The sequence below is a fragment of the Chiloscyllium punctatum genome, chromosome 29 (assembly GCF_047496795.1).
Source record: "Chiloscyllium punctatum isolate Juve2018m chromosome 29, sChiPun1.3, whole genome shotgun sequence".
NCBI classification, from domain to species: Eukaryota; Metazoa; Chordata; class Chondrichthyes; order Orectolobiformes; family Hemiscylliidae; genus Chiloscyllium; species Chiloscyllium punctatum.
This window is the reverse complement of record NC_092767.1, coordinates 73,776,240-73,798,996: the sequence shown is the minus strand read 5'-3', so window position 1 is coordinate 73,798,996 and position 22,757 is coordinate 73,776,240. Positions and strand designations below refer to the sequence as shown.

Below are 22,757 nucleotides of genomic sequence, written 5' to 3'. Positions count from 1 at the left end.
TTCTATTCGCCTGGAATTCTTTCAAGGATTTATTACTGCCCATTTAAAATTCCAGGCTGTCAGTTTGGGTTTTCTGCCGAAGTGGAAATATTAACACCATCCAGCTCTCAGGCTGCCTCTCAGTCTTCCCAGCAATGAGCAAGAACCAGGAGCATGAGACCTTTCAGCCCCTGCAGCCTGCTGATCCCTTCAATAAGATCATGGTTGATCAGGTTGTGATCTTGCCACCACTTTCCTGCTTATCCCTCATAACTTTCAACTCCCTTGCCAATCAACCTCCACTTACCTTAGCACTGACCATATCCAAAGACTCATGCAGCATTCAATGCTTGTTGGGTTGGACGGCTTTAAAGATTCATGACTCTCTGGGACTAGAGTCCAATCTTCTGGGTCTTAAATAAATATCCCTGGTGCTAAAACTAGTGGAAGACAGAGTCCTCTGTGTTTTTGTGCAATGTGGTGCTATAAGGAACCCGAAATGTTAACTGATTTCTCTCCACAGACGTTACCAGACCTGCTGAGCTTCTCCAGCAATCTCTATTTTTGTTTCTGGTTTACAGCATCCTCAGTTTTTCTGGTTTTTAATAACTACTTAAATCACTGCACCAATAATTCAGAGCTCCGAGCTAATGCTCTAAGGACACGGATGGAATTTAAATTCAAGCGTCCAGAAGCGTCTCAATGATGGTGACCGCAACAACAACTGTCGATCGTTGCAAAACCAATCTGGTTCACTAATGTCCTTTAGGGAAGGAAATCTGCCATGATACACCTACAATAGAGGCATTCCAGAGAAGGTTCACTAAGTTCACCCCAAATATGGAAGAAATATCTGATGAGATGTTGAGCAGCTTAGAATTTCGAAGCAAGTGAGGGAGGGAGCCTTATTGAAACACAGAAGATTATTAGAAGGGCTGACCAGAGGGCATAACATCAGAATTTGGGGCCATCCGTTTAAGACAGAGATGTGGAAGAATTGCTTACAGTCATAGAGTCACAGGGATGTAAAGCACAGAAACAGACCCATCGGTCCAACTAGTCCATGCCGACCAGATATCCCAATCCAATTTAGCCCCATCTGCTGTCTTAGAAAGTAGTGGATCTGTGGAAATTTATCACAGTGGGCTGCAGAGGCTGCGTCATTAAAGATATTCAAGCCTCGGTCATACAGATTTTCGATCAGTAAAGGAGTCAAGGGATATGAGGAAAAGGCAGGAAAGTGGAGTTGAGAATTATGACCTCACTGAATGGTGAAGCAGCTCAATGGCTCAATGACCTATTTCAGCTCCTGTATTTTATGGTCCTTACCTGATCTGGCCTACATGTAATTCCAGACCCAAAGCAGTGTAACAGCCCTGAAGAGCCATTCAGTTCAAAGGCAATAAAGAATGGTCTTGCTGAGGTATCCCAGCATTCCATGAAAGCAGTACAATGGCTGAGTGGTTAGCACTGCTGCCTCATGGGACCTGGGTTCGATTCCATCCTTGGGTGACTGTGCAAATCCCACGCATTCTGTCCATGTCTGCATGGGTTTCCTCCCACAATATAAATATGTACAGTTAGGGTGGACTGGCTGTGCTAAGTTGTCCCATAGTGCCCAGGGATGCGCAGGCTAGGTGGATTAGCCACAGGATATGCAGGGTTACAGGGATGGAGGGGGATGGGTGGGATTCTGTTCGGAGGGTCAGTGCAGACTTGATGGACCAAATGGCCTCTATCGGCACTGTAGGGTTTCTACGATTCCAAGATTCTATGAAAGAAAAGGAGAAAGTGAGGACTGCAGATGCTGGAGATTGGAGTCAAAAAGAGTGGTGCTGGAAAAGCACAGCAGGTCAGGCAGCATCCGAGGAGCAGGAAAGTTGATGTTTCGGGCATAAACTCTTCATCAGGAATGTGGGGTGAGTGGCCAAGGGAGCTGAGAGATAAATGGGAGGAGGGGGTGGGGGGTATCACAGAAGAAGGGGAACTACAAACAAATGCTTTATAAATCAAGATACCTGAACATTGACATCCTGACAATGATGAACTTATACACAGCACTGCAATAGATCAATCATTAACTAGCCAGACTGATTAATCAACCTAAGACAAAACCATCGTAAATCCAATAAATATTTTTGCATTCAGAAACACTCCTGCTCTGAAGAGTGAGACCAAATTCAAAACATGAGCGGTTTCTGTTTCCCAGATGTTGCCAGGCCTGAGTTTCTCCAGCATTCTCTGTCTTTGTTACAGAGCATTAGCTCACTGTCCAAATGAAAGAATCTAAAATGACAGGAAAACTCAAGATTACCAAATTAACGGATTACACTTAGAGCTTTTTCTTTAAGTGGGATTTGGGATCATCTTCATCTACCTATCACCTTCCAAGATACCTTCCCCCCCACCCCTCTCCCATTTATCTCTCAGCTCCCTTGGGCACCAATTTCCCCCCACATTCCTGATGAAAGGTCTTATGCCCGAAATGTCGACTCTCCAGCTCCTGGGATTCTGTCTGACCTGCTGTGCTTTTCTAGTGCCACACTTTTTTGTCAATGAAAGAAAGACTAGAAACCCCTTCCTACCCATCAAGACTTTGTTGAGACCCCTCACAATCTTATAGGTCTCAATAATATTGCATCACATTTTTCCAACCCATTCATCCCAGGAATTGACCTGGCAGGTCTTCACATCACAGGCGTGCTCTTTTTTAAATAAGGAGTTAAATAAGGAATTTTAAAAACTGTGAGCAGAAAGTGGGAGTGTGCTGGCCAGCTCTTCCACGTGGCTGCAGACACAAGCTGACCAGGGTAAAGACCTGAAGGGAAACAGGGTGGTGATACACAACTGGGGAGATTCCTGATACAAATCTGGTAGGAAGAGTCTAATGACGACCATGAATCCATTGTCAATTGTTGTGGGAAGCCCATTTGGTCCACCAAAGTCCTTTTGGGAAGGAAACTGCCATCCTTACCTAGTCTGACCTACATGCAATTGCAGACTCACAGCATTGTGCTCGACTCTTTACTGCCCTCTGGGCAATTAGGGACAGGCAACAAATGTGATGGGCTTTTGCCCGAAACGTTGATTTTCCTGCTCCTCGGATGCTGCCTGACCTGCTGCGCTTTTCCAGCATCACTCTAATCTTGACTGGAACAAACATGATGCCTTCATCCCAGTAATGAATTAACAAAAAGAAACAGACAAAGATCAAAGTGAGGAATTCAAAATTCTCAAGTTGGGGAGTAGGCACAAGAGGGAAAAGCTACGGTTGAGGAGCCTGAAACAATCTTGGGTGAAGTGAAGTTGAACAGAGGCCAGACATGACGAAAAGTATCAAACATTCTTGATAATTTGGAACAGGATCCCTACCACACCCTCCACCCCCAACATCTTGCGTTTAAATCCCAGTGCTCAGTTTGCTTCTGTTTATGTTCTGCCTCAACCTCGGAGGCTGAGCTTTTAAGCTCGAAACCAGGACAAGTCTCACCATGCTTGATGGAACACAGCTGTGACCTCAGACAGAGGCCAATTCTAAATCCCAGAGGCAAAAACAGCTACATTTCTCAACAACGCAGAACTCCCTTGGTTCAAAGACTATTAAAATCCACAATAGTTCAGATAAATCCAGTGTTACAGAATAAGGGGAAATACAAACAAATGCTTTAAAAAGTAAGATACCTGAACATTGACATCCTGACAATGATGAACTTATACACAGCACTGCAATAGATCATTAACCAGCTGGACTGATTAATCAGCCGTAACAAAGTGTGTGGATGAGGCCAATAGCAGCTAAAAAGCTGAAAAGGAGTTTGGGAAGAGCTGGAAAACCAAGACAAAGAGAGACGCTGCAGAAACAAAAATCGGAGAACAAACCAACTTCGAAGATGAGATACATTCGGGAGGAGGAGGTGGGTAACAGTGCAGAGACTACGAGGGGCCAGTTTTAAACTCAGTACCACTTACAGATTTTCTGTCTCTCTCTCCCTTGAGCTGCAAACAAAGAAGAGGTTGGGATGACAGTTTTTGATTTAGAGGAGAGGAAAAATTTGTTTTCTTGCTGACCTTCTCTCTTTGCCCCGAGCGAGAAAACTTTTCTCAAACTTTTCGCTGGCGAGCCCAACTTCTCTGCACACTCCAGGCGCCCCGCCCCGCGCAGGCGCACGACTGCCCGCAGCAGTGGGTCAACGAGCCAGGTGCTGCCGCCAGGTGGCCGCCCCACCCCGTGCGCAGGCGCGGCGCCGCCACGCCCTCTGGGAGTTGTAGTCTTTCTCCATCTCCTTGAAGGATTCCAACGCCCAGCTACTTCCATGGCCAATTTTCTTTTGGAGGAACCTAAGCCAGTTGCCAATCCTCCTGCCCTGTACAGAGTGCAGGAGAACCAGGTTCGAGTCTCACCTGCTCCAGAAGTGTGTAATAACATCTCTGAGCAGTTGATTAGAAAATATCCATAAGACCATCAGAAATAGTAACAATAGGCCATTCGGTCCCTTTAGCATGCTCCACCATCACCCCCAAGGCTCGCAGCCTCATTCCTGATGAAAGGCTTTTGCCCGAAGCATCTATTTTCCTGTTCCTCGGACGCTGCCTGCCTGCTGTGCTTTTCCAGCACCACTCTAGTCTTGACCCAGATGGCTGATCACATTCACTTTCCTGACCTTTCCATGTAACTCTTGATTTCCCTGACTGGTGAAGAATCAATCTACCTCATCCTTAAATATTGACAAGAAAATTTGGCAAGTCATGTTGCAGCCGTGTATAACTTCAGTCAAGCCACATTTGGAATATTGTGTACAGTTCTGGACACCATACTGCCAAAGGATGTGGAGGATTTGGGGAGGGTACAGAAACAGTTTACCAGAATGTTGCCTAGTTTGGAGGGTTTTGAGGAGAGAATGGACAATCTTGGTTTATTTTCATTTGAGCATCAGAGGCTAGAGTTGTACAGCACGAAAACAGACCCTTTGGTCCAACTCATCCATGCCAACTGGATATTCTATGATAATCTAGTCCCATTTGCCAGCACTTGGGCCATATCCATCTGAACCCTTCCTATTCATATACCCATGCAGATGCCTTTTAAATTATGTGATTGTACCAGCCTCCACCACTTTCTCTGTCAGCTCATTCCATAGACACACCGCCCTCTGTGTGAAAAAAGTTGCTCTTTGAGTCCCCTCTCACCCATAAGCCTATGGTCTGTAATTCTCGACTCATCACCCCAGGGGAAATACCTTATCTATTTACTCTATCCATGCCCTTCATGATTTTATAAACCTCTATATGGTTACCCCTCAGCCTCCGATGCTCCAGGAAAAATAGCACCAGCCAATTCAGCCTCTCCCTATAACTCAAACCTTCCAACCCTGGCAACATCCCTGGCTAAGGGGTAACCTGATAGAATTTCACAAAATTATGAAAGGCATGGATAGAATAGATAGTCAATGGGACATAGCTTTAAGGTTAAGAGGGAATGTTTTTACACAGAGAGTGGTAAGTGCCTGGAATGTGCTCCCAGAGGAGGTAGTAGAAACAGATATCATAGCAACATTTAAGAGACATCTTGGCGGATACATAAATAGACAGGGAGCAGAGGGCTACAGATAGCATAGAGGGAAAAGATTTTTAGTTTAGAAAGGTATCATGTGTCAGCATAGGCTTGGTAGGCCAATGGGCCTTTTCCTGTGCTGTGATGGTCTTTGTCTCTATCCCCACAGCTCTCTGTGGCAAGGAGTTCCAAAGACTCACAACCCTTTGAGAGACCAGAAGGCCATAAGAAATAGGGACAAGAGTAGGCCTTTCGTCCCCTAGAATCTGCTATGGGATCATAGCTGATCTGACATTCCACATGTCCACTTTCCTGCCCTTTCCCCATAACTCTTGATTCCTCGACTGATCAAGAATCTACCTATCTCAGCCCTAAATATACAGCATCCTATTTTTGTTTTTTTGTAATCATCCCTCCGCCTTAATTAATCAGATCATAGATCATCCCTTCACTCACTATTCAGCTGTTGACACTTTACTCACACCATTTGTACTATCTTTTGACACTCTTAATTCCCTAGAATTATCTTGCAATGATCTCTCCAACTACAAATTCTGTGCTTGTGTGCTTCCCTTTACTTCACCTGACAAAAGAGCAGTGCTGCAAAACCTGTTGTGCTATAACCTAATGTTGTGTGACTTCGAACTTTATCAACCCCAATCCAATGCCGCCACCTCCACATCTTCGATATACACTGCTCCCACAGCCTTCTCTGCAAGGAGTTCCAAAGACTCACAACCCTCTGAGGGAAGAAATCCCTTTCCTTCTCGGTTTTAAATTGGCACCTCTATATTCTGAGACTATGCCCCCTGGTCCTAAATACTCCCGCAAGGGGAAACAACCTCTCAACCTTTACCCTGTCAAGCCCCTCAAGAATCTTTTACTCCTAATATAGAGGTGCTGCACTTTCCCAAGGAGTTTCCTCTCTCTCGGCAAGTGAATCACCTCAAACTCAGTAAATGAGTGAAATAACTCCACAGAGGCTGGTATCCCATCACCAAGTCACCCTTTTTTTGTCTGAGACTCTAAATCTCCTGTTTATATATTTTTTAAAACTTTACCCCCACACTACCACCTAACTGCGGTAGCACTTATACTTTCCCCAGCACCCATGTTGTGTATGCACAGGTGCGAGACACAGTGAAAGACACAAGGTGTACAAATCTCTATTCAAGTTCCACCACCAGAAAGAAACACCCAAGTGGCCAGTGACAAGCAGTGCCCTTCACATCAAAGGGCAATGCTGTGTGATCAAACAGTGGAGGGGAGAGCAGGGGTTAAATCAAAATAGAGTTGGACGGGGAAGTAAGACACTGCATTCCCTGCGGCACCCACCTCTCCCTGAACAGCTCGAGGGTGTTGGTGGATACCACGTGCTTCCTCTCCAGAGACACCTGGGCTCTAACATAGCCGCGGAAGAGGTACAGGCAGTCAGCCCTAACGACTCCCTCCACAGCCCATGCCTCGACCTGTTTATCGCCAATTCGGCCAGGCCCAGGAGCAGACCCACAAGGAGATCCTCTGACCTACTCACCCTTTACTTACATGTGCATTATACTTAACACTGGTCAGCTGGCTGGCCTTATTACACTCACTACAAATGATGAGGCAATCACTTGACTGCCCTAGAGTACCCTATGGATTTAAAGCGCAATCTCCAGCAGCCCGGGGAAAAAAACTATGGAGACAAAAATAAGGGGGTTAGGGGGCTTAATAAAAAATGTATTTAAAATGTCATTTCCTCAGAACACTTACACAGAAGCATAGATACTTATAGGACTGAAGGAGGCTTCTTCAATGATAGATCAAGCTAGAGTGGCTGATGCTATGACAATTTAACCTCAGTTTTATGATTACTCAAGGAAAAGGCTATCAAGCTCTCAAGACAAGGAACTGAAAGAAATAGTTAAGTTGAACCCATAGACGTGATAGCGAAGGGAACTTTCTCTGTTTTATTGGGTACTGTGAAGTGTAATTTTGTGTCTCAACATCTTTCAAATTGTGTTATATGTAAATAGTGTACTTTATCTCAATTTATTTGTGTAATCAACTTCTGTTTTATTGTTAAAACCAAATCTGTGGCATTGTGTGCCTCTGTTTCAGTGAAAGACCACCACATTAAGTAAGCCAAAAAGAACAGAAATGGTTTATCAAGGCAGATTGCAATCTGGGATCCAGTGGTAATATCAGCTGGGGTCATAAGTCTTCCCACATCCATCCTATCCAGACCACATGGATGTTATGGACCAAACCAGTCCCTCTCAAAATATTTTATGTTAGCCGAGACCCTACCTTCCTGATGCAATGCGACTGGTCAAATTATAGGAAAGGTTTAGAGGGATATGGAACAAGTACTGGCAAATTAGTTTAGGATATCTGGTCGGCATGGACAAAAGGGTCTCTTTCTGTGCTGTATATCTCAATGATTCTATGATTATGCTCGATGTTAAGCAAAACACAATTTATTTAAATACTATAAGTAAAATACAATCAAAGAAAGATTACAACAGGATCTGGACCAGATGGGCCAATGGGCTGAGGAGTGACAGATGGAGTTTAATTCAGATAAATGCGAGGTGCTGCATTTTGGGAAAGAAAATGTTAGCCGGACTTAGACACTTAAAGGTAAGGTCCTAGGGAGTGTTGCTGAACAAAGAGACTTTGGAGTGCAAGTTCATAGCTCCTTGAAAGTAGAGTCGCAGGTAGATAGGATAGTGAAGGTGTTTGGTATGCTTTCCTTTATTGGTCAGAGTATTGAGTACAGGAGTTGGGAGGTCATGTTGCGGCTGTACAGGACATTGGTTAGGCCACTGTTGGAATATTGCACGCAATTCTGGTCTCCTTCCTATCGGAAAGATGTCGTGAAACTTGAAAGGGTTCAGAAAAGATTTACAAGGATGTTGCCAGGTTTGGAGGATTTGAGCTATAGGGAGAGGCTGAACAGGCTGGGGCTGTTTTCCCTGGAGCGTCGGAGGCTGAGGGGTGACCTTATAGAGGTTTACAAAATTATGGGGCATGGATAGGGTAAATAGGCAAAGTCCTTTCCCTGGGGTCTGGGAGTCCAAAACTAGAGGGCATAGGTTTAGGGTGAGAGGGAAAAGATATGAGACTTATGGGGCAACTGTCTCTCACAGAGGGTGGTACGTGTATGGAATGAGCTGCCAGAGGAAGTGTTGGAGGCTGGTACAATTGCAACATTTAAAGGCATCTGGATGGGTATATGAATAGGAAGGGTTTGGAGGGATATGGGCCGGGTGCTGGCAGGTGGGACTAGATTGGGTTGGGATATCTAGTCGGCATGGACGGGTTGGACCGAAGGGTCTGTTTCCATGCTGTACATCTCTGACTCTATAAGGAATTTAGAGTAACTTGACTCTATTGGAAAACCTAACAGAATAATAGATACAGTAACTATTAGTAATTAACTTCCAATGTTGGGGGGAGAGTGGGAGGGAGGAGAGGGGAGAGAGGGAGGGAGGAGAGGGGCGGGGGGAGAGTGGGAGGGAGGAGAGGGGAGAGAGGGAGGGAGGAGGGGGAGAGGGGAGAGAGGGAGAGGGAGGGAGAAGAAGGGAGAGGGGGGAGGGAGGAAGGGAGAAGAGGGGAGAGAGAGGGAGGGGTGAGAGGGGTAGAGAGAGAGAGGGAGGGAGGGGGATAGGGATAGAGAGGGAGAGGGAGGAAGAGGGAGGGAGGGGGAGGGAGGAAGAGGGAGGGAGGGGGAGAGAGGGGGGAGGGAGAGGGGGAGGGAGGGAAGGAGGGAGGGAGGGGGAGGGAGAGAGAGGGCAGAGAGGGGGGGAGAGGGGGACGGAGGGAAGAGGGTGGGTGGGGGAGAGACAGGGGGAAGGGGGAGGGAGAGGGAGGGAGGGAGAGGGAGGGAGGGAGAGAGAGGGCAGAGAGAGGGGGGAGTGAGGGGGAGGGAGAGGGAGAGAGAGAGGGGGAGGGAGGGAGGGGGAAGAGAGAGAGAGAGAAAGGGAAGGGGGGGGAAGGGAGAGAGAAGGGGGAGGGATGGAGGGGGAGGGGAGGGAGAGAGAGGAGGGGATGGAGGGGGAGGGAGGGAGAGAGAGGTGGAGGGAAGGAGGGGAGAGAGAGGTGGAGGGAAGGAGGGGAGAGAGAGGGAGGGGGAGAGAGAGGGGGAGGGAGGGAGGGGCAGAGAGAAACGGGGAGGGAGGGGGAGAGGGAGGGGGAGAGAGGGAGGGAGAGAGAGATGGGAAGAGAGGGAGGTGGAGAGAGGGGGGAGGGAGAGAGAGAGGGTGGGGGAGGGAGAGGGAGGGGGAGGGAGCAGGGGAGAGAGAGTGGGGGAGGGAGGGAGGGGGAGTGAGGGAGAGGGGGAGGGAGGGAGAGAGAGGTGCAGAGAGAGAGAGAGGTGGAAGGAGGGAGGGGGAGAAAGATGAGGAGAGAGAGAGGGGTGCGAGAGGGAGGAGGGAGAGAGCGGGGGAGGGAGAGAGCGGGGGGGAGAGAGAGCGGGGGGGAGAGAGAGAGGGGGGTGGGAGGGAGGGAGAGAGAGAGAGGGGGGGTGGGAGGGAGGGAGAGAGAGAGAGAGGGGGTGGGAGGGAGCGTGGGAGGCTGCAAGACAGAGGAAGCAGAGAAAGAAAGAGAGAGGCTACAAACAGGGTTTGGACAGAAAGGGAGCCTACGGGAAAATAGGGGGAAGGAGGAGGAGGCTTAATGGGACAGGGACATGTAAAAGGGAACGAGTCTGCAAAAGACAGTGAACTGTTTTAAACTTGTTAACAAAGGAGTTCGCAGCTAACTAGCAGTCAGTAAAACTGGGAATCACCAAAGTAATATCTTTACAAATGAATAAGGAACCTCAAGCTTTAAGCTTCATGTGTTCAGGAGCTCCCATGTGGGGATGGGAATGTTTGTGTAGATTTAAATTTGAGATTGAAATTTGAAATGCAAGTTAATACCCATTAGAATAAAATCATTTAACATTGTGTATATGCAATGGAAACGCCTTATCTATGAACTCATCACTGTGGAGGTTTTTTGATATGATGGCATTTTTTTTGTGTAAAAGTATGCATCAGCAATTTCTGAAAGAAAAATTGTTGCTAGTTAATGGAATATTCCGTTGTGATCAGATTTAAAATAGTTCTCTCTCCTTTGCAGCCGCACTCTTGCTCCCATGTCTTCGTGCGGCTTCTTCACCCTCTCCCTGACCCTGCAGACGACACACTGTATTCTGGCAAAAAATCAGTCCGGTCTGTCTATCCCTTACCTCCTACCAATGCCACATTTCACTGCGCCAAACACTGAGTGCCCTACACGCTGACTAACTCCTGCAGACAAATGCCACAAAACAGGGTGGTTAACAGTGAACATTCAACACTGACATGGCCAGAATCTACAAAGCATTTATACTGTTGAGCAACACCACAATGGAATGCACTCCTCTTTTAGGTTTCTGTTAGCCGCAGTTTGGAATGTGGAACGTGCATTTTCAAATAAAAGTCAATGAGATAAGATTGTGGAGGGCTCTGCAAAATGTCTCTGAGCAACCTGCCCCTTGACAGCAGCATAAATCGAACCTGCCTCCCTTGTTGTACCTCCCTCTGCCTTAAAAACATGTTTCAAAATTCACCGCCTTTCAAGAGTATGTTTCGGTTATACAAAGTTAAAAATCACCCAGTACCAGGTTATAGTCCAACAGGTTTAATTGGAAGCACTAGCTTTCGGAGCACTGCTCCTTCATCAGGTAATTGTCACAATCACCTGATGAAGGAGCGTCACTCCGAAAGCTAGTGTGCTTCCAATTAAACCTGTTGGACTATAACCTGGTGTTGGGTGATTTTTAACTTTGTACACCCCCAGTCCAACACCGGCATCTCCGAATCATGTCGGTTATACAAGGCATTGATGTGTTTGCATGTGGATTACTGTGCTCAGTCTTGGTCACTGTACTGCTGGAAGGATGTTAATGTGAAGCTCAGATCCTCTTGAGTTTAGGAGAGGATGATAGTAGCACTGCTGCTTCACCGCGCCAGGGACCTGGGTTCGATCCTACCCTCTGGTGACCATTTGTGTGGAGTTTGCATGTTCTCCCTGTGTCATCGTGGGTTTTCTCCGGGCGCTCCGGTTTCCTCCCACAATCCAAAGGTGTGCAGGTTAGGTGGGTTAGCCATGGGGAATGTAAGGTTACAGGATTAGGGTAGGAGGGTGGGTCTGGATGGGATGCACTTCGGAGGGGTGGTGTGGACTCAATGGGCCAAACGGCCTGCTTCTACACTTTAGGGATTCTATGAAACCCAAATTGCCTCCCTCGTGATGAACTGTACTTTCCGAAAAAGGGCATTAAATCTGAATGATTGTAGCTGAGTTTGATGCAGAATGATTTTCTGTCTGTCTCCTGCAGCCTTTTAGAGCCTTTTTCAAATATACAGCAGTCTGATCTATTCCTTCCTGGTATTCCTTGATCATGTGCTCTATGCAGACTGAGGAGGGACCAAATCAGAATCTCCCAGACACTCTTCATTGACCTGTTTTATGGTTGTCTGGTGTTAATCTGGGTAGAAAACACTCAGTGTCTGACTCATCGTGCTGTAGTGTTGTAAATTGGGTAAGGGACTGGGAGAAACTGCATCAGCTTTTGTCTCTCCTTTGTAATGGTAGAGGTGACTCACGGGTGCCAATTTGTTCCAGGTGAAAGTTTATCAGTGTCAGGGAACCATACAGAGAGAGAGCGCATTATCCATTCAGCCAGTTGATTATAATTTTTGTATATTGTGTTGCTTATATTGAGTGTAGTACTGGTTGAAGTGCTGCTGAAGTTGCTGTCCTTCAGACTATGAATGTTATAGAGTAACACAACACAGAATCAGACCCTTCAGTCTGACCAGTCTATGCCAATCATATTCCCAAACTAGTCCCACTTGTCTGCACTTGGCCTATATCCCTCCAAATCTTTCCTATTCATGCACTTATCTATGATTTTTAAATGTTGTAATTGTACCTGCGTCCACCACTTCCTCAGGAAGTTTATTCTACACAGGAACCATTCTCTGTGTAAACAAATTCCCCCATGTCTATTTTACATTTTTTTTCCTCTCGAGTGGTTAGCACTGCTGCCTCACAGCACCAGGCACCTGGGTTCGATTCCAGCCTCGGGTGACTGTCGATGTAGTTTGCACATTCTCCCCGTGTCTGCGTGGGTTTCCTACCACAGTCCAAAGATGTGCAAGTCAAGTGAATTGGCCACGCTAAATTGCCCTTTACTGTTAGGTGCATTAGTCAGGGGTCAATATAGGGTAGGGAAATGGGTCTGGGTGGGTTGCTCTTCGGGGGGTCGGTGTGGACTTGTTGGGCCAAGGGGCCTGTTTCCACATTGTAGGGATTCTAATCTAATCTAATCACCTTAAAAATATACCCCCAAGTCTTGGAATTTTCCACCGTGGGGAAAAGACACCTGCCATTAACCCTAACTATGCCCCTCATTTTATAAACCTCGATCAGGTCACTCCCTCAACCTTCTTCACTCCAGTAAAAAAAGTCCCAGCCTTTCTTGAAAACTCAAACGCTCCATTCCTGGCAAATCTTTTAGAGCCAGAGAGTCATAGAGATGGACAGCATGGAAACAGACCCTTCAGCCCAACCCGTCCATGCCGACCAGATATCCCAACCCAATCTAGTCCCACCTGCCAGCACCCGGCCCATATCCCTCCAAACCCTTCCTATTCATGTCCCCGTCCAAATGCCTCTTAAATGTTGCAATTGTACCAGCCTCCACCACTTCCTCTGGCACCTCATTCCATACACATACCACCCTCTGTGTGAAAAAGTTGCCCCTTAGGTCTCTTTTATATCTTTCCCCTCTCACCCTAAATCTATGCCCTCTAGTTCTGGATTCCTCGATCCCAGGGAAAAGACTTTGCCTATTTACCCTATCCATGCCCCTTAAGATTTTATAAACCTCTATAAGGTCACCCCTCAGCCTCCGACGCTCCAGAGAAAACAGCCCCAGCCTGTTCAAACTCTCCCTATAGCTCAAATCCTCCAAACCTGGCAACATCCTTGTAAATCTTTTCTGAACCATTTCAAGTTTCACAACATCTTTCTGATAGGAAGGAGACCAGAATTGCACACAATATTCCAACAGTGGCCTAAGCAATGTCCTGTACAGCCGCAACATGACCTCCCAACTCCTGTGCTCAATACTCTGACCAATAAAGGAAAGCATACCAAACGCCTTCTTCACTATCCTATCTACCTGCGACTCCACTTTCAAGGAGCTATGAACCTGCACTCCAAGGTCTCTTTGTTCAGCAACATTCCCTAGGAGCTTACCATTAAGTGTATAAGTCCTGCTAAGATTTGCTTTCCCAAAATGCAGCACCTCACATTTATTTGAATTAAACACCATCTGCCACTTCTCAGCCCATTGGCCCATCTGATCAAGATCCAGTTGTAATCTGAGGTAACCCTCTTCGCTGTCCACTACACCTCCAATTTTGGTGTCATCTGCAAACTTACTAACTGTACCTCTTATGCTCACATCCAAATCATTTATGCAAATGAGAAAAAGTAGAGGACCCAGTACCAATCCTTGTGGCACTCCACTGGTCACAGGCCTCCAGTCTGAAAAACAACCCTCCACCACCACCCTCTGTCTTCTACCTTTGAGCCAGTTCTGTCTGAACCCTCTCCAGCCTAATAGTATGCTTCCTATAACAGGGAGACCAGAACTGGGCACAGTACTCCAGAACAGCCCTCACCAATGTCCTGTACAATCTCAACATGAAATCCCAACTCCTATACTCAAAAAGGTCTGAGCAATGAAGGCAAGTGTGCTAAACACCTTCTTAACCTCCTCCTCACCGCCCCCCACCCCCAACACTGCCCAGCTTCAAATAGACTTTCCCCAACAATTTCCCTCCTTCCTCTGGCTTTGCCAGGTTTGACAGCACCAAGTCCCGTTGCACCTTTTGTTTTACTTTACTCTTCCACACGGTATGGGTATCATTGGCCCAGGCCAGCAATTGTTACCCATCCCTGTGAACAGAGAGGTTTGTTCAGCCATTACAGAGGGTAGTTATGAGTCAATCATGTTGCTGTGGGTCTGGAGTCACGTGTAGCCCCATTGCAGGGGCGCGCACACAAACAATGAACAACAGTAGGCCACTCGGCCCTTGTGACCTGCTCCCCCATTCAACACAATCATGGCCGACCTGATTTTAACCTCAACTCTGTATTTCTGCATATCCCCCAATAATTATTCATTCCTTTGGTCATCAAGAATCTCTCCCTACCTTAAAAAATGTTTAAAATTCACTACCTTTTGGAGAAAAGAAATTCCAAAGACCCATCACCTTCCAAGAGTTTCCTCATCTTATTTTTAAACTACAACAGGAAACATTCTTTCCACATCCACCTGATTAAGTCCCCTCAGGACTCTTCCATGTTACAATTAGTTACCTCGAATTCTCAAGCTCCAGAGGGTACAGACATATCCTAGCATTAGGATGTGGAGCCTTTGGAGAGGGGGTGCAGAAGAGGTTTACCAGATGCTGCCTGGATTGGCAGGTATGAGCTACAAGGAGAGGCTAGGCATACTCAAGTTATTTTCTCTGGAGTGGCGGCAGCTGAGGGGACACATTATAGAAGTCTATAAAATTCTGAAAACCAAAAGAACTGCAGATGCCGTAAATCAGAAACAAAAACAGAAGCTGCTAGAAAAATCCAGCAGGTCTGGCAGCACCTGAGAAATCGGAGTTAACATTTCAGGTCTGGGTGACCCTTCCTCAGAACCGGAGTTGAGTTCTGTGGAAGGACATCGGACCTGAAGCGTTAACTTTGATTTCTCTGCACAGATGCTGCCAGACCTGCTAAGCTTTTCCAGCAATTTCTGTTTTTGTTATAAAATTATGAAATGCATAGATAGGGTTGATTGCAACATTTGAAAAGTATCTGGGCGGGTACATGAATAGAAAGGGGTTAGAGGGATATGAGCCAAATGCTGGCAAATGGGACTTGATTAATTTAGCATAACTCAGAATCCAGAGTGTGGAAACAAGCCATCCCCCTATCCTATAACCTTGCATTTTCCATGGCTAACCAACCTAACCTACATATCTTTGGACACCTTTCTTCCCCCCAAAGGAGTTGTCCACATCCATCAAAGTTTCACCTGCGCTTCCACACAGGTCATTTACTGTACCCGTTGCTCCCAATGCGGTCTCCTCTACATTGGGGAGACAGGACACCTACTTGTAGAGCGCTTCAGAGAACATCTCTGGGACACCCAAACCAACCAACCCCACCGCCCCGTGGCTGAACACTTCAACTCCCCCGCTCACTCAGAAGACATGCAAGTCCTGGGCCTCCTCCATCACCACTCAACGCCTGGAGGAAGAACACCTTATCTTCTGCCTCAGGATCCTCCAACACCAGGGCATCAATGTGGATTTCACCATAAGACATAGGAGTGGAAGTAAGGCCATTCGGCCCATCGAGTCCACTCCGCCATTCAATCATGGCTGATGGCCATTTCAACTCCACTTACCCGCATTCTCCCCGTAGCCCTTAATTCCGCGAGACAACAAGAATCTATCAATCTCTGCCTTGAAGACATTTAGCGTCCCGGCCTCCACTGCACTCTGCAGGAATGAATTCCACAGGCCCACCACTCTCTGGCTGAAGAAATGTCTCCGCATTTCTGTTCTGAATTGACCCCCTCTAATTCTAAGGCTGTGTCCACGGGTCCTAGTCTCCCCGCTTAACGGAAACAATTTCCTAGCATCCACCCTTTCCAAGCCATGTATTATCTTGTACATCTCTTAGGTCTCCCCTTAATCTTCTAAACTCCAATGAATACAATCCCAGGATCCTCAGCAGGTTCCTCATATGTTAGACCTACCATTCCAGGGATCATCCGTGTGAATCTCCGCTGGACACGTTCCAGTGCCAGTATGTCCTTCCTGAGGTGTGGGGACCAAAACTGGACACAGTACTCCAAATGGGGCCTAACCAGAGCTTTATAAAGTCTCAGTAGCACAACGGTGTTTTTATATTCCAACCCTCTTGAGATAAATGACAACATCGCATTCGCTTTCTTAATCACAGACTCAACCTGCATGTTGACCTTTACAGAATCCTCGACTAGCACTCCCAGATCCCTTTGTACTTTGGCTTTACGAATTTTCTCACCGTTTAGAAAGTAGTCCATGCTTGTATTCTTTTTGCCAAAGTGCAAGACCTCGCATTTGTTCACGTTGAATTCCATCAGCCATTTCCTGGACCACTCTCCCAAACTGTCTAGATCCTTCTGCAGCCTCCCCACTTCCTCAGTACTACCTGCCTGTCCACCTAACTTTGTATCATCGGCAAACTTTGCTAGAATGCCCCCAGTCCCTTCATCCAGATCATTAATATATAATGCGAACAGCTGTGGCCCCAACACTGAACCCTGTGGGACACCACTCGTCACCGGCTGCCATTCTGAAAAAGAACCTTTTATCCCAACTTTCTGCCTTCTGTCAGACAGCCAATCCTCAATCCATCCTAGTAGCTCACCTTGAACACCATGGGCCCTCACCTTGCTCAGCAGCATCCCGTGTGGCACTTTATCAAAGGCCTTTTGGAAGTCTAGATAGACCACATCCACTGGGTTTCCCTGGTCTAACCTACTTGTCACCTCTTCAAAGAATACCAACAGGGTTGTCAGGCATGACCTTCCCTTAGTAAATCCACGTTGTCTTGTTCTAATCAGACACTGCTCTTCTAAGAATTTAGAAACCTCATCCTTAATGATGGATTCTAGAATTTTACCAACAACCGAGGTTAGGCCATTTGGCATATAATTTTCCATCTTTTGTCTTGATCCTTTCTTGAACAATGGGGTTACAACAGCGATCTTCCAATCATCCAGAACTTTCCCCGACTCCAGTGACTCTTGAAAGATCTCAACCAATGCCTCCGCAATTTCCTCAGCCACCTCTCTCAAAACTCTAGGATGTATCCCATCGGGGCCAGATTTATCAATTTCCTCATTTCCCCTCCCCCCCCCCCATCTTATCCCAGTTCCAACCTTCTAGCTCAGCACCCCCCTCATGACTTGCCCATCTTCCTTCCCAACTATCTGCTCCACCCTCCCCCTGACCCATCACCTTTACCCCCACCTTCATCCACCTATCATGCACTCAGCTACCTTCCCCCCCCAGCTCCACCCCAACCTTCCCATTTATCTCTCAGCACCTCCCCACATATCCCCATTCCTGATTGAAGGGCTTTTGCCCAAAATGTCGATTTTCTGCCAATCCACCCAACTTGCACCCTTTGGACTGTGGGAGGAAACTGGAGCACCCAGCAGAAACTGACGCAGATACGGGGAGAACGTGCAAACTCCACACAGTCACCCGAGGGTGTAATCGAACCCGGGTCCCTGGTGCTGGGGGGGTGGGGGGGGGGGTGGCAGCAGTGCCAACCCACTGACCCATCGTGCTGCCCTTCCACAGAAGTGTTTCAGTGCAGAAGGCCAGTCAGCCCACACAAGGCAATATTACATCTTTAATGCAGCAAACTATGCTCAGATGCTTCGAATGGTAAATAGAAACTTGCTCAGTCAGGTTTTAAGCTGCATCTTTAAGTGGGAGAGAGAAAGAAATGATGAAAATTAAGGAGGGAATTGCACAGCGTGAAGCCCAGGGATCTGAAGGCACTTCAGTAATGGAATAATTAAAGTTAGGGTCCTCCAGTGGCAAATATTTCAGTGCACACTGGGGCTGGAGGAGATTAGAGATGGGAGGGGAAAATGTCACAGAAGGAGTTTGAAAACAAGGAAGAGAATTTTAAAACCTAAGCACTGCTTAAGCAGGAATCAGTGAGCACAGTGTGACAGTGAGCAGAATACAGCAGACAGCAGAGCTTCAGTGACCTCCAGTTTGCAGGGGCAGAGCATGGGGGAAACTGCCTGGGCTGTGTTGGAACAGGCAAGTCAGGAGGTTAAGGAAGACATTGAGGAGCTAGGGTTAGACAAGGTGACCACCTGACCCACTCAAACTGACCATTTCCCAAGGACTCAGACAACACAGGGTTTCCTGCAACCTTTACTTTATTCAACATACTGCTTCCTCCTGGCAAATACAATCTTCAGGAAGTCACAAGCCTTCAAACACCACAATGTACATTGTCATTAAATATAATTCAGAATTCTAACATTTGAATAAATTTTTATTTGACAGTGACAGTCTGATGGCAAACACACACAATTATAAAACTCTTTGTGCCTAAACTGAGCACCAGGTTGTCAAGTCTCCCCCCAACCATCTCAATCCAAACCCAAGATCAAAACTGACAGCACGGTGAGTCCGAAGGCCCTGTTGCCTGCAGATCACACTTGGCTTTGCAATTATGAGAGTGCCAAAAAAAAAACACCAAACCACTCAGCTTGGCAGAAACAAGAGGGAATGCACTGCACACTGCGTTGGCCACTGCTCCCTCACCGTTCGGAGAAACCATGATTGTGCGTTCGTAACAACCAGAATGCTTCCCTGGTGCGCTGGGAAATCTCAGGAGGGAAATGATCAATCCATTTTCGTAAGGGAAATGCTGTCTGACTTTCTAGAAGCCCTGAATGATTGTCACATTCCCCACTGGAGGAGGTCTCCCCTTGCAACATGGATGTTAACTATATCCAGCAGGATTATTAACAGTTGACAGGAGGATCTGAAGTTATTCAGCAAAAGGGAGGCGGTGACAAATTGCGGAGTGTTGGGTGCCAACCAAAGAGGTTTTCATTCGGCTGATCCAGAACAGGTGTTGTTTTCACTTCCCGACACAACTGCCTGAATCGGTGGCCTCTACCTGCCAGAGGGGTTACCAGGCATGAGGGAACATCAATACATACAGGTCTCTCAATGCTGTTTTTTTAAGGGTCAAATTCCTGGGAAGCTCTGTCAAACAGCACTGAAGGTACTGATACCACATGGACTACAGCCTACAGGGGGGCAATTAGGCTTGAGCAACAGAGGATTGGCAACATCACACAAATATCTTAAAGAGAATTGCTTCCCTTGAAACAGGCGTACACCTTATTCCATCCCAGATCAGTGTTCTCCCTGTGCTGACAGACACCTAGGTAATATTCCCCAAACATTCCAGCTGCTTCTGTCATTATTCATTTTAGCAAATGCTCCAAGTATGGTGCAGTTTTCACTTCAGAGGGCAGAGTAACAAAACCGCCTCAGCACTGGAGGACACTGAAGGCATGGTTAGAGGATACCCAGACATGGGGGCGCTGGGCTAAGTACAGGAACAAGGGAACACAGAGTCAACTCCAATCCCTAAATGCTTCATGATGGATACAAGACTCCTTGGGTCTTCCTCCTTCTTAACTGGCTTTTCCTAAGTGTACTGCAGTGACTGTTCCGGGGAAAATAAAACTGCACGGATCGTATATGTGTGTATGTGTGTTTGGGAGGGCTGGTCTATGCAGAGGAGAGTTGTGTGTGTTGGGAGGTGTGAAGACTAAGTGATCACACATGGATGGACTTGATTGAGAAATGGTCTGGGAGGTTTCAATCACAGGAGCATTAGGTGAGGCTGTCGGGAATGTGTACAGATAGAAAAACCAGGATTCCAGCCCTTGGATTGTTGTAGTTGAGGGGAATCGGTCGGGGGGTGGGGGTGATGTAGAATAACCATAAGAGAGAGCAGCAGAGGATCACTTATAAAAACAAAAACAGAAAATGTTGGAGAAACTCAGCAGGTTTTGAGTCCAGGAACCAAACATTAATCCTCCTCAGATCCTGTAAGACTGGCTAAGTTTTTTAAGCATTTTCAGTTTTCACTTTAGATTTCTACCATCTGCAGTATTTTGTTCTTACTGAATAGGACAATTAAGTGTTGAAAAGAGCAGCTGGATATTGGAAAGGGGAAGAAACTGGAGGTGCTTTCTGCACGGACAAGTGGACCCGGGTCAAATGACCACTCACTCCTGCAGGTATCATAGATTATCTTGCGATTTTAATCCCTGTGAATCGGGACAAGTTAAATCACATTTTTGGAATCCGTACAAACGGGAGAACACTCAAGATTGGGATTTTTCCGGATACAAAGTAAATCCAAGAATATGGGGAGATGTTATGGAGATGGAAGATCAGCCACCATCTTAGTGAATGGCAGAGTCGGCTCGATGGACTGATTAGCCCATTTCTGATCTTATTTCTTAGGTACCTGTCTCTTTGCTAGAGCTTTGTGTGTACAAGTTGGCTGCTGTATTTCTTACAACCATGACTGCACTTCACATTTTACCTTACTGGCCGTACAGGGTTTTTGGGACACATCTCCAGGTGCTGAAAGGTGCGACGGGAATATCTCTCTTAGTGGATCACAGCTGCTCAACTGCACTGAAGAGGATGGAGTAAACGTACTGGTACGCTCCCAGGTTATTGCACCTTCTGCAACCACCCCCCACAAAAAGTGAGTTTGCACTGGATCAAACATTCTCCCAAGTCTGTCTTTCATGAATTGAGCTCTTTGGCCTTCTCCAACATCACTTTCCCAGAGAGACACACAACACGACACTGGAACCTACAGGTGGTTTAGGCTTTCCAGTCTGTTCACTGGCCGAGAAAGCACAGAACCTTTGCCTCCCTATCAGATTTGCAATCGACAATAAACTGCTGGTCCAGAGAGATTCCGACTTTTGATGGTGAACACCCCAGGAACAGTCCCAGCAAAATTCAAACAGCATAAGTCAGCCAGAAGGGAAAGATGGACACGTGTGAAAAATCCGGATGCCAGCTGGGAGATGGGGAAACGTGCTTGTTGGGGGTTCACGTTGTCTGGTTAGGAGGGGGAAATCACAGGCCACAGCTTGACTGCCCCAGGGCTGAGTAGGTTGCACAAACACGCACACGAGTAACGATATGAAACTGGAAGCTAGTTTTGCCAATGTGCTTCTTGCCCTGTGTAAAGCCATGGTCAATCGCAATTAACGTTGTGTTTACGTTTTGCGATCTCGCGGTTTTGCCTTTGGAACACCGCGGAGCAGGTTCTGATTGAGGGTGATTGCAAACAAAGGAGAATCTGGGGGATCGAGCAGCCAATCAGAGACCACAGATCATCTTTACTATCCCTCTGTTTATTAAGAAGCGGTTGAAAACAGTCACTCATAGAACTGTTCACCTCTGGAAGTTAAAAGAAAAACTACAGCAGGTAAGGAATTTAAATTAATTTATTCTGCAGAGCCTAACTGATCTAGATATTAAGAACTTGATCAGGGACCATGCTTGTAAGGGCACGCCATGTTGTTACTGTGTGCATGAGTGTGCAGGCGTCACGCACATTTGCCTCTCCGTACCAGGAGGACCCTGCACTCAGAGAGAACCCAAGTCAGCGAAGGCCCAGGGAAGGCGGGAGACTTGGTTCGGAGATGGTAGAGTTAGTGAGGAAGATTAAATTAAACCCTGATGCCCCACCCACCACGGGAGGGAATACTGTCCAAGCCAGATGCATGGATGCTACATCATCCCCATCTGCAGTAGTGAGTTCGCATATGCCATTGGCTTAACATTCGGGTGAGGCTGGAAGAGAGAGAAACAGGGCATTACTCAGATAAAACATACTCCCCAGTATATCAGCCCCCACATACACACCATCTCCTTGAGATCACACTTTCCTGTTGAAATCATCCCTATACAGTTTCTTTTATTCAATTTGTTTCCATTAAATTAAAATGGTGCAACCTTGCACCCCCTTCGTGCTTTTGTACATGATTAAGCTGCCAAACCAAGTTTGACGGTGCTTCTGAATCAACTACATCTCCTGTCTCTTGGTGCCATGAAGTTGGCCCTCCATCCAGGCTCTCCCCTGCAAAGATTCTGTTAGGTCCCTGAACCCCACTCCCCTCCTTACCCACCCGACTGTCCATCTGTTCCTACTGCTGACTAGGCACCCTTTCCCTGCCCTCAAGCCCAACTCCCCTGCCCCCGGTCAGCTCTAATACTCCACAACTCTCACTAAGACAGCGTTTCCACTCTGAACTTACCACAGTTTTAAATTGATGGAAGATGGGCTTTAGATCAGAGCCCGTGAGGTGAATGTACGCTCCTTGGTTTCCCATCTGATCACTGAGACAGAAAGAGCAATGATTCAGACACAGGCAATTGCAATGCAAAGGAAGAGGCAGCAAACATGCACTGGTATGTACAGCACATACTGATAACTCGACGCAATGTTAAATCACAGGAGGTTGCTTCGGGATAACAAGTTGTGGAAGGGAAGGGAGGAGATG

At 46.8% G+C, this 22,757-nt stretch overlaps 2 protein-coding genes across 2 annotated transcripts in view; both read right to left on the bottom strand.

Annotated features, from left to right (window-relative positions):
* Nucleotides 1-4,086, bottom strand: part of ppp1r13l (protein phosphatase 1, regulatory subunit 13 like) — a 53,237-nt gene extending 49,151 nt beyond the window's left edge. The window contains exon 1 of the mRNA XM_072549426.1: nt 3,949-4,086. The gene's annotated coding sequence lies outside the window, so the exon portion shown is untranslated. The remainder of the gene's footprint in view (nt 1-3,948) is intronic.
* A 14,468-nt stretch (nt 4,087-18,554) lies between these two features.
* ppp5c (protein phosphatase 5, catalytic subunit) overlaps nt 18,555-22,757 on the bottom strand; it is a 44,192-nt gene continuing 39,989 nt past the window's right edge. Inside the window, exons 12-13 of the mRNA XM_072549424.1 lie at nt 22,512-22,593; nt 18,555-22,047 (exon numbers count right to left, since the gene is read on the bottom strand). Of these exons, the coding sequence (XP_072405525.1) occupies nt 21,985-22,047; nt 22,512-22,593 (145 nt within the window). The 3' untranslated portion in view covers nt 18,555-21,984. The remainder of the gene's footprint in view (nt 22,048-22,511; nt 22,594-22,757) is intronic.